General features: G+C 41.0%; 1 protein-coding gene across 3 annotated transcripts in view; it reads left to right on the forward strand.

Moving 5' to 3' along the window:
• The first annotated feature begins 1909 nt into the window (after positions 1–1909).
• thumpd2 (THUMP domain containing 2) overlaps positions 1910–12462 on the forward strand; it is a 48997-nt gene continuing 38444 nt past the window's right edge. For 2 of the 3 annotated variants that reach the window (XM_063072911.1, XM_063072921.1), the window contains exon 1: positions 1910–2218. In XM_063072911.1, coding sequence (XP_062928981.1) covers positions 2084–2218 — 135 coding nt within the window. In that variant the 5' untranslated portion in view covers positions 1910–2083. The remainder of the gene's footprint in view (positions 2219–12462) is intronic. The other variant, XM_063072936.1, reaches the window with a different exon arrangement.

Consider the following 12462-nt stretch of genomic DNA (forward strand, 5'->3'; position numbering starts at 1 on the left):
ATACTGCTCCTGTCTTCCACAGTGAAGACTGATGCAAAATACTTATTCAGTTCAGCAGTCATTTCCTTACCCCATTATAACCTCTCCAGCATTGTTTTCCAGCAGTCCAATATTCACTCTCACCTCTCTTTTACATTTCATGTGCCTGAAGAAACTTTGGTATCCTCTTTAATAATACTTACCTTCGTATTCCATCTTTACCTTCTTAATGACTTTTTTAGTTGCCTTCTGTTGGTTTTTAAAAGCTTCCCAATCCTCTGACTTCCCACTAATTCTTGGCTCTCTTATACTGTATGCTCTCTCTGTGGCTTTTATGTTGGCGTTGATTTCTCTTGTTAGCCAAGGTTGTGTCAACTTGCCTTTAGAATACTTTTTCCTCTGTGGGAAGTATATATCCTGTGTCTTCCAAATTGCTTCCAGAATTTTCGGCCATTGCTGCTCTGCCATCATCACCACCAGTGTTCCTTTCTAATCAATTTTGGCCATCTCTTTTCTCTTGCCTCTGTAATTCCCTTCAATCCACTGTTAGACTGATACATCTGACTTTAGCTTCTCCTCAAATTTCAGGGTGAATTCAATCATATTATGATCACTTTCCCATAAGGGCTCTTTTACCTTAAGCTCACTAACCAATTCCAGTTTATTGCACAACACCCGATACAGAATAGCAGATCCCTTAGTGGACTCAACCATGAGCTGCTCTAAAAAGCCATCTCATAGGCACACTAGAAATTCCCCCTCCTGGAATCTAGCACCAACCTGATTTTCCCAATCTACCTGCATATTGAAATTCCCGTTGACTATTGTAACATTGGCTTTTTGGCATGTATTTTCTATCTCCCATTGTAATTTGTAGACCGCAACCTTGCTACTGTTTGGGGGTTTATATACAACTCACATGGGGGTCTCTTTACCCTTGCAGTTCCTTAGCTCTGTAGGAGTATGTAGGAATGTCATAGAACGGTACTGAAAGCATTGGCTTTGAATGTAAAGAATGAAAAGGCATGCAATGTTTATTCTCATAAATATATTTATTATGAATAATTTTAATTAAATTATATAATGTTTAATATTAGTCTCCATTGTCTCTTTTTTCTCAAAAAATATGCTATCCACACTGCACTAAATTTCAGCTCCACGGATTAATCTGTTCTGCCAGCCTCTTGTAGTCCATTATTACCCTCCACATGGTCAACCACATCTCAGCTATTTATGTTACTTGTAAATACTGAAATCCTCAGTCGCTCTAGCATTTACCCTTGGAGAACATCACAGTTCACTATTCTCAGTCTAAAAAACAACCATTTATTCTAATTTCTGCCTTTGCCAATTATCCTTGCTACCACTAACTGTATTGAGCCACAATTTACTAATCAGTCTTTTTTTTAAATCAAATGTCTGCTGAAAATCCAATTAGATAACATTTAATGCACTCCTTTCAGCTATCATCATCAAAAAAGTCACAAGTTGATCAAATGTGATTTGCTTTTAAGGAAACTGCTGGCCTACTTTTTTTTAGTGCAAAGCTGCATCAAGTTCTGATTAATTTCGCCCTCCAATGAAGTTAAATTAATTAGTCTGCTGTTGGTGGTCCTGTACTTCCAAATATTTTAATAACAGTGTTACATAGATACTTCATAGTTTCCTATTTCCCCTGTAAATAATGAATATCAAAAGGTTATAGAAAACCCTTCTGTAACCTCCATCCCTTTTTATTTGACCCTCCTTTCCTCTCCTCAGTGCAACCCCATCCTTCCGCTCCAGTGCGAACAGTGTGGCTCCCCACCGGTGCATTGCTCTCAGTTTTTCTCACCAGTGCAGCTCAATTCCCACCCCCGTGTCAGCAGCACAGAAATGGTCCTTCAGCCCGCTGATCCATGTATACCCTCCCCAGTGTAGATGACTACAACCCCCTTCCGTCCTTCTGTCTGCCGGTTGCTGGCGCGCGAACGCTCCGGTGGGCGGTTGAATTTCAAACACGGCTGCCCGCGCTCGCGGTAACCGCAGGCTCCGGTTGGTCACGGGAGATCCAGTCTGTTTCCCTGGCAACCGCCCTCCCGCCGTCCGGCGCCGATCGCCGCCCATGCTTTGTCCCGAGGAACCGGCTCGGCTGATGGTCGGGTCCCCGACCGCTGCGGGCCGCTACTTTTGCACGGTCAGCCGGGGACTGGAGCGCTTTCTGGCCGAGGAAGTGCGCGCCAAGCTGGGCACCAACGAGGTGAGTGAGGCGGCAGGCCTCCCGCACCAGGCCCCGGCCTCTGAGCTCCCCGATGAACAGGGGTTAGGGCCGCAGCGGCGTTGAACGGGCCCGTGCTGTGATCCCGAGTCCGTGTTTCGATCAGTATCGGCACTCGCTGAAACTGGCGGCAATGGGAGCTATTCGGCCCATTGTGCTTCTGCCCGTCAATGTTGGGTCTCCCCTTCTAATCACTGGTTTCTGTCTCTTCTTCGCTATAGCTCCCATAGATTACTCGGCATGTAAATACAACATAATGTTAGATATCAGAAACATCAGAAAATGTGCAGGTGCTGGAAATCCAGAGCAACACGCACAAAATATCCAGCATTTTGTGTCTGTTGCTCACAATGAATGTATAAAAAAACATACCAGCCACATAATTCGAGTATACACTGTTGATAAGCAAATAAATTACAACTTTAGTCTTTACAATTCCACTTATCTTGAATTAGTAATTTACACTGCAGCTAGTTTCTTCACTAACTGTGTATAATACAATGGCACTGTCTGCAAAGCGTTTTCCTCTTGGTCCGTCCTATCTTACTCCACAGCGTCAAACATCTTTTGTTCAAGTAAGTTTTCCTGATCATATTACAAAAATCCCTACCGTCCCTCTCCTTAATATCTTTGTAGTTCATGTTTCCCAATATCGCTACTTTGATTTTTTTTTTGCTGTTTTCTGCAACTTTCATACCAATTTTTCTCTATAACTTCCTCTCACTATGTAGTGACCTTCCACAAACCCCCAACTCTGTGATGACAACCTTCTTGTTTCTGAAATTTACCCTGATTTGTTTTGTCCTTAAAACATCAGCGACATCTCTCTTTAGATTATGTCTTCCTTAATCAGTACTGTCCTGCCTCTTTTTTTTAAACCTTATTTTTTTTCTCAATACTTGGCGATTTTAATTACCCAACACTGCCTTCTATTTTCAGCCATGTTTCAGCTGCACTGTAATCCCATTTGTGCCTGTAGGATGCCACTCATGGACAGCATGAAACAGACGTGCACATTTAGCTATCCTGTGCGCACATTTAGCTATCCTGCTGGACACAAGAAGAGAGGTCATTACTAATGATTCTCTGCCAGTGCTGTATTGAATCAAATTGAAGTCAAAAACAATGTAAACATAAAATCCAGATCATTTCAAACAATGATGGGTCCTAATCAATCCTGCTCCAACTTTTATTTCCACTCTGCCCACAGGAGGTGTCTTTTTTATCTTTTAAGTTGAACCCTGGCTGGGCTTATCCATCCCTCTGCATGGATTGCACAGATTCTTTAGTTTTTCATCCTCTCCTTTTATATGATCTCCTCCCTATCCTCTTATTTCCCACCTTTCTGATTTTTCCTTGACCCTCGTCTCTTTTCTTTCTCTCTCTTCACTGTGAAGTTTCACAAGATTTCGGTTTAACCTGTTCACAAGATTTGGATCAGCCATACAAACCAGCAATAAAAATGGCTATTTACACAGCTCTTAAGCTTGCAGAGCCTTGGAGTAGTATAGAAAAGCAAGAAGTGTCCAATGACAGGTATCAAGTACCTGTCAGTAGTCATCCCATTTATCAGTGTGTGCTCCGTAGCCTCTGCGCCTTGACATTTCAAGTGTTTAGTTGTTGTGAGAATATCTGCCTCCACTACCCACAAGAAACATGTTTCAACCACCCTCTGGGTAAGAAAATCATTCCCTCTGTAAACCTCTCGCATCTTACTCTAAATCTATTCCTCCTGATTTTTAAAGTTCAAAGTAAATTTATTATCAAATAAATGTTTCTATGTATTACCTTAAGATTAATTTTCTTACAGACATTTACAAGAAAAAAAGAAATGCAATAGAATTTTACAAAAAACTGTGAGGCCATAAGGCAGGAGTAGGCCATTAGGCCCATTGTTTCTGCTCAGCCATTCCATAGTGACTGATTAATTAATCCTCTCAATTTCATTTCCCTGACTTCTCCCTGTAATCTATGACACCCTTACCTATCAAAACCAATCAACCTCCACGTTAAACATACTCCAATGACTTACCCTCCACAGCATCTGCTACAATGAATTCCACTGATTCGCCACTCTATGGCTAAAGAAATTCTTCCTTTCTCCATTCAAAAGAGATTTTTTTTATTCTGAGCTGTGCCCTCTGGTCCTAGACTACCACTATTGAAAGCCTCCTCTACACGTTGACTCTATCTAGGCCTTTAAATATTTGGTAGGTTTCAAATGAGCTCCTCCCTCTTTTTTCCAAACTCCAGTGAGTACAGGCCCAGAACACTCAAATACTCCTCATACATTAACCCTTTCATCCTTGTGATCATTCTCATAAACCTCCTCTGGACCTCTCCGATGCTAGCACATCCTTAGATAAGGGGCCCAAACTGCTCAGAATATTTTGAGAAAAAATGTACTTTGACATGTGGTCTGACCAATGCCTTAATATTTCAACCGTGATTTAATATTCTAATCCTCTCAAAATGAATGCTCACTTTGCATTTGCCTTCCTTACTACTGACTCAACTTGCAAATAAACCTTTAGGGAATCCTGCACTAAGATGTCTGTTAGATATCTGGGTTATGACCAAAGGGAAAATGGCTGGAGTCGCGTCATAAATCAAACTTACATAATTTAATGAAGATAGTGAAAAGAAAACTGCCAATATTTACAGAAAGGTATGTACCAGAAAACACAATATTAGCTTCATACTTCCTTTATTCGGTGTGATCTGGCAGCTCCCATATCTCTCTCCCACTGAGGGCGAAGATTTTTGAAGGTAACTGGACAAACCATCTTTACTTACCAACAAAGTTTACTTAAGACTACACATGAATTAGAATATGATGCATTCCACAACGTAATTACAATCATTTTACAAAATAAACAGAAGAATCGACCTTAATTACAGGATTCAATTTGATTCAGGTTTAATTGTCATTTCATCATCATCATCATGACTGCCATGACCCACACACTCCTGTTTCGGGTCAAGTGGATCAATTCATTGGTATTCATTTCCAGTTCTCTGGCTGCTGTCACCTTCATCATTTGTCTTTGCTTTCCTTTTGCTTTCTTCCCTTCAATATTTCCCATAATTACCATGCATTCTAACTCCTCTTTCCTAATCACATGTCCAATGAAGTTACGTTGCCTTTTCATGATCTCATACATTATTTCTCTTTTTGTGTTTGCTCTGTTCATGACATCCTTGTTAGATATTCGTTTCATCCATGATGTTCTTTGCATCCTCCTCAAAAACCACATCTCTGCTGCTTCAATTCGTTTCCTCATGTTACTAGATATTGTCCAACATTCTGAGCCATTTAACATAACTGGATAAACGTAACATTTCAATACTCTGAGGCGGGTTGTCATGCCTAGTTTAGTATTGGTCAGTACACTCTTCATTCTTGTGAAGGTGTTCTTTTGCCATCCCTGTTCTTCTTTTGATGTCCATGTTGCACCTACCATCTGATGTCACCCAGCTTCCTAAGTAGCAAAATTCTGTACTTGTTTTATGTCTTCCTCATTTATTCTCAGCCTGCAGATAGGATTCTCCTTCTTTTTGGATATCACCATACATTCTGTCTTTTTGCTATTGATAGACCCATTTTTGCACTTTCTTCAACAATTATATCAATTAAGTTTTGTAGTTCTTCCTCCGTATTTGCAATTAACACAGTGTCATCTGTATATCTGAAATTATTGATGTTTTCACTGCCAACTTTGATTCCCAAGATGTCTCTCATTTTTTGTAATATTGTTTCACTGTACACATTAAATAAATCAGGGGAGAAAACATACTCTTGTCTAACACCTCTCCTGATTTTTGTAAACTGACTCACTTCTCCATCCATTCTTACAGCGGCAGTTTGTTCCCAGTACAGATTTCTGATTAGGCGGAGATCTTTCGAATCTAGATCTAGAGTTTTCTGTAATATTTCAAATAACTTATTGTGCTTCACTTTATCAAATGCTTTTGTGTAGTCGATAAAACAAACAAATCTTTTTGCACTTGAATGGCTCATTCTGATCCTTACCATCAATATTGCATTTCTTGTACCTTTGTCTTTCACAAAACCACATTGTTCTTTACCTATTTCAGCTTGTATCTTACTTTTAGCTCTTGTCATCAAAATTCTGAGAAGTATCTTGGTGATATGACTCATTAAACTTATGGTCCTATGTAATTCACATTCTCTTGCTCCAGGTTTCTTAGGAAGAGTGATGAATACAGATTTTTTCATCTCTTCTGGTATTATTCCAGTCTCATAAATGTCATTGATTAAATCAGTAAGTTTTTCAGTTCCATAATCTTCAAAGACGACAATTTGTTCTATTACTAATTCATCAGGACCTGCTGCCTTTCCTTTCTTCATCTTATTTATTGCATTACAAACTTCAGATGTTAAAATACTTGGACCTTCAGTGTTTCTCTTAATTTCTGGTTTTTCACCTCGATCGTCTTCAAACAATTCCTGAATATACTCAGTCCACCTGTTCATAATCTGATCTTTTTCCATGATAATGGTACCGTCCTTTGCTTTCAAACATCCACCTGAAGAACAGAGGAGCTTTTTACCAGTGATATTCTTGATTTGTTGATGTAATCTTTTTGGATCAGTAATAGGGATTTTTTCTATTTGCTCACATTCCTGGTTTAACCATTCTTCTTTGGCTTTTTGACATAAGCTTTTAACTTTTTTATCTAAGGACTTATATTCTATAGGAATTGCTTTCTTCTATTAGATTTTTGATTTCATCTGTCATCCATTTACTCTTTGTGCTTTTTTTCTTTTTTAGGAATCACTGACTTTGCGGATTCTACCAAGGCATCCTTTAGAGAGTTAAATTTCATTTCATTTAACCAAAATTTCATTAGATTGTCATTTAACCAAACAGTATATGAATACTCATGAATACAGCTTAGTGAGACAGTGTTACGATGGGGTTAAGGTGCAAAAGCACATTACCAACAGTCACATACAGTAAGCACGCACAAGATCACAATCACGTAATAAGAGTCCTGAGGCCCCACCTCCCCACCCAGTCCTCACATATACAAGCATATATAGAATATTAGTAAAAACCCAACTAGACAAATGTATATAGTCCAGACCCCTCAGTCCAATTTAAATCTTCATTCACCGCAACTGCGCTGCACCACCCCCAGTAGAGCACAATCTGTTGGAGGCCTCTCCTCCAGTGACTGAAAATCAAGTAGCCTCACAGCTTGAGGCCCTGAGTCCATTGAAATACAAATAACATATACACATGTACACATCCCCATTACTAAAGAAATGGAATATACTGTTGTGTTTGACAGGAAAGGCACCACAAAGCCAACCTGAGCACATCATCTTGTTTTAGGGCCTATTTTGAGAATATGCCGGGGAAGATATTGAAGTGTGTACATTCAGGGCAACAACAGCAGAATGACAAGGCATCGTTTGTGTTTGCGAGGAGTGCTTTTACTGAGTGCTGTCAGTCACAATTCACTAGTCCCTTTGCACTTCCAATTTCTCAATTTACTCCCAATTTAGAAAATAGTGTACACCTTTATTCCTTCTGCCAAAGTGTATGACCATATACTTCCTTACGCTATTTCACCTGCCATTTCTTTGTCCATTATCCCAATCGGTTCAAGTCCTATTTCTTACTTCCTGAACACTGCCCCTCCACCTACCTTTATATCATCTGCAAACTTGGCCACAAAGCCATCAGTTTCATCATCTAAATCACTGACATATAAACGTGAAATGTAATGGGCCAAATACCGACCTCTATGGAACAACACTGTTCATAATCAGTCAACCAGAAATGTCCCCTTTATTCCCACTCTTTGCCTTCTGTACATGCTAATATCTTTCATGTGATACCATGGACTCTTTATCTTGTTTAGGAGCCTCATGTGCCAAATATCTTCTGAAAATCCAAGTAAAGAACATTCACTGATTCTCTTTTGTCTATTCTGCCTGTTATTTCTTCAAAGATTTGCAGCCAGATTTGTCAGGCAAGTTTTCCCCTTAAGGAAACCATGCTGTCTTTGGCCTTTTTTTATCCTGTCCCTCCAAGTATGCTGAAACCTAATCCTTAACAATAGATTCTAACATCTCTCCATGCACTGAAGTCAGGCTAACTGACCTGTCTTTTGCTTCCCTCCCTTCTTAAAGAGTGGAGTGATATTTGCAATTTTTCAGTCCTCTGGAACTATTCCAGAATACGGTGATTTTTAAAAGATCATTAATAATGCCTCCACAATCTTCACCTATCTTTTTCAAAACCCTAGGATGTAGTCCATCGTTAGATCTTATAGCTTCCTAAACACGTTCTCCTTATTAATAGCAACTGCACATAACTTCTGTTAGTGTCTTCCAGAGTGAATATTTATACAAAATACCTATTCAGTTCATCCACCATTTCTTTGTTCCCCATTACTACCTCTCCAGCATCAATTTCTAGTGGTCTGATGTCCATTCTTGTCTCTCTTTCACTCTTTATATAACTGAAAATACTTTGGTATCCTCTTATATTGTTGGCTAGTTTATTTTAATTTTTCATCTTTTCACTCCTTATTGCTTGTTTAGTTGCCTTCTGTTGGTTTTTATAAGCGTCCTAATCCTCTGGCTTCCCACTAGTTTTTGCTCTGTTGTATGCCCTGTCTTTTGCTTTTATGCTGTTTTTGAGGTGTTTCTCTTTCCATCTGAGTTCGGCATTATCTTCGCAGTAGAGGATGCCATGGACAGACATGTTTGCTCAGAGACATTCAATAAAGTTAGGTGGTAAATTGTAAAATACTATTTTATTTTATTGACTTAAAAAGACTCTCACAGAAGTTTGCCTGGGTTCCGGCAAACTAGCAACAGAGGAGCTGAAGGCAGTGTGAACAGGGCCAACGAACTTAACCTGTTCTTTAACAGATTTGACATTGTGGCCCCTGGCAATCCCCCACATGAGTCATCTGTTGTCTGCCCCCCAACCAACACGTATTCCACTCTCCCCTCCTACCCCTCCTCACAGTCCCCCACCCTGCTCTCATGACTATACCCCTTCCCCACACGAAACCACCACAGTGGGCTTCACAGCTGAACAGGTGAGAAGACAGCTGAAATGTCTCAACCCAAGCAAGGCTGCAGGACCGGATGGCGTCAGTACCGGATGGTGTCAGTACCAGGGTGCTCAAAGCCTTTGCCCCTCAGCTATGTGGCGTACTTTGCCATGTATTCAACCTGAACCTGAGGCTCTGGAGGGTTCCTGTGCTGTGAAAGACGTCCTGCCTCGTCCCTGTGCCGAAGACGCCACGCCCCAGCGGCCTCAATGACTACAGACCGGTGGCATTGACCTCCCACATCATGAAGACCCTGGAGAGACTTGTTCTGGAGCTGCTCCGGCCTATGGTCAGGCCACACTTAGATCCCCTCCAGTTCGCCTACCAGCCCTGACTAGGAGTTGAGGATGCCATCGTGGACCTGCTGAACAGTGTCTACGCCCACCTGGACAAGCCAGCGAGCGCTGTGAGGGTCATGTTTTTTGACTTCTCCAGTGCGTTCAACACCATCCGCCCTGCTCTGCTGGGGGAGAAGCTGACAGCGATGCAGGTGGATGCTTTCCTGGTGTCATGGATTCTTGATTACCTGACTGGCAGACTACAGTACGTGTGCTTGCAACAGTGTGTGTCCGACAGAGTGATCAGCAGCACTGGGGCTCCACAGGGGATTGTCTTGTCTCCCTTTCTCTTCACCATTTACACCTCGGACTTCAACTACTGCACAGAGTCTTGTCATATCTTCAGAAGTTTTCTGATGACTCTGCCATAGTTGGATGCATCAGCAAGGGAAATGAGGCTGAGTACAGGGCTACGGTAGGAAACTTTTGTCACATGGTGTGAGCAGAATTATCTGCAGGTTAATGTGAAAAAGACTAAAGAGCTGGTGGTAGACCTGAGGAGAGCTAAGGTACCGGTGACCCCTGCTTCCATCCAGGGGGTCAGTGTGGACATGGTGGAGGATTACAAATACCTGGGGATATGAATTGACAATAAACTGGACTGGTCAAAGAACACTGAGGCTGTCTACAAGAAGGGTCAGAGCCGTCTCTATTTCCTGAGGAGACTGAGGTCCTTTAACATCTGCCGGATGATGCTGAGGATGTTCTACGAGTCTGTGCTGGCCAGTGCTATCATGTTTGCTGTTGTGAGCTGGGGCAGCAGGCTGAGGGTAGCAGACACCAACAGAATCAACAAACTCATTCGTAAGGCCAGTGATGTTGTGGGGATGGAACTGGACTCTCTCACGGTGGTGTCTGAAAAGAGGATGCTGTCCAAGTTGCATGCCATCTTGGACAATGCCTCTCATCCACAACATAATGTACTGGGTGGACACAGGAGTACATTCAGCCAGAGACTCATTCCACCGAGATGCAGCACAGAGCGTCATAGGAAGTCATTCCTGCCTGTGGCCATTAAACTTTACAACTCCTCCCTTGGAGGGTCAGACACCCTGAGCCAATAGGCTGGTCCTGGACTTATTTCCTGGCATAATTTACATATTACTATTTAACTATTTATAGTTTTATTACTATTTATTATTTATGCAGCAACTGTAATGAAAATCCAATTTCTCCCGGGATCAATAAAGTATGACTACCTACCTACTACTGACTAGAATTCCATTTTTATGGTTCTTTTTCAGCCTATAACTTAAACTGTTTATTTCTCTCCATTGATGTTCCCTGACTTGCTGAATTCCTCCAGCATTTTGTCTGTATCGCTAAGAAGCCATCTTGTACACATTCTACAGATTTCTTATCTTGAAGGAACCTGATTTTGCCAATCTTCCTATATATTGAAATCCTTATGACCAGAGTAATATTGTCCCTTTTGCATGCCTTTTCTGTCTCCCATGGTAATTTGTATCCACATCCTGGCTACCGTTCAGAAGCCTGTAAGTAACTTTTTTTGGGATCTTATTACCCTTGCAGGTTTTTACTCTACCTACAAGGTTTCTATATCTTCTGATCCTATTTACTTCTTTTGAAGGATTTGATTTTTTTAACCAAAAAAACCTCTGCCCACCTACTGGTGCTTTTCCTACAATATGTATCTTGAATGTTAAGCTCCCAGTTGTGATCTGCTTTCAATCATGACTCTGAAGATCACGTCATACCTGCCAATTTCTATCCACTTTATCTATATATAAAAGTCTGATAAACAACCAAAGTGCAAACAATGGTAAACTATGCAAATAAAAAAAATACAAAGGACAGTTGAAAGTGAGTCTGTAGGTTGTAATATCGTTCAGAGTAGGTATCCACACCAGTTCAAGAGCCTGATGGTTGTTCCTGAACCTGGTGGTGTGGGCCTTGAGATCTCTGTACTTTAGTGGGGGAAAAGGTCCTACTATCTACCCCATCCATGTCCCTCACAATTTTGTATACCTTTTATTAGGTTCCTTTACAGTCTACTGAAACCCAGCCTGTCCAGTTTCTCCTTTTAGCAGAAATTCCCGAATCAGACAATATCCTGATGAAACTCCCATGGATTGAAACCAGTCCAATCATGACCTTACAGTTTAATGAAATTACATTGTTTATATAGTTTGAAATTCTGAGAATGTAGATAACTGAGAGCATAATTTTGAGTTGGAATCAAATTTGACATTAATGAAGTAAAGCTGCAGGAAAATAAAACTACATGTAACCACCGATTTTCCTGTCATCACGTGTTGAAACCTATTTCTGTTAAAAGTGATGAACGCTTATAACTTGATAAATACCTCATTTGGAACTGTGAAGAAAATGTTCCTCATCCAAGAAGATTGGTTTATTGAGAAATGGTTGATACATCTATCTACTACTAAAACGCTCATGCTCTGTCTGTCTGTTTGTGACCTCCAGTTAGCGCAAACGGTGCATTACAGCAGCACTTTTTTTGGCTAAATCGAATTAAAATGTGCTAACTTACAGAATACAGGCAAAGTTCAGGGTTATATATTCGTATAAAATTGCTCATTCACAAAAATCAACAGACTCCCTTTCACCAGAGAGCTGATTGGCCATCATGGAAATCGGGACGCGACAGCCCGACGCATGCGCACGGCCAGCCTCAGCAGCGACACCTACCGGAGCAGAAGGTCAGGGCAGCTCTATTTCGAGGGGTCACATTCTGCTAATCACCATCAGCATGTGCAGGATTGGGACAGATCTAACTGCCACTCATCAATAAGAGATAATTAA

Source organism: Mobula hypostoma, chromosome 2, assembly GCF_963921235.1.
Source record: "Mobula hypostoma chromosome 2, sMobHyp1.1, whole genome shotgun sequence".
In the NCBI taxonomy this organism is placed as follows: domain Eukaryota; kingdom Metazoa; phylum Chordata; class Chondrichthyes; order Myliobatiformes; family Myliobatidae; genus Mobula; species Mobula hypostoma.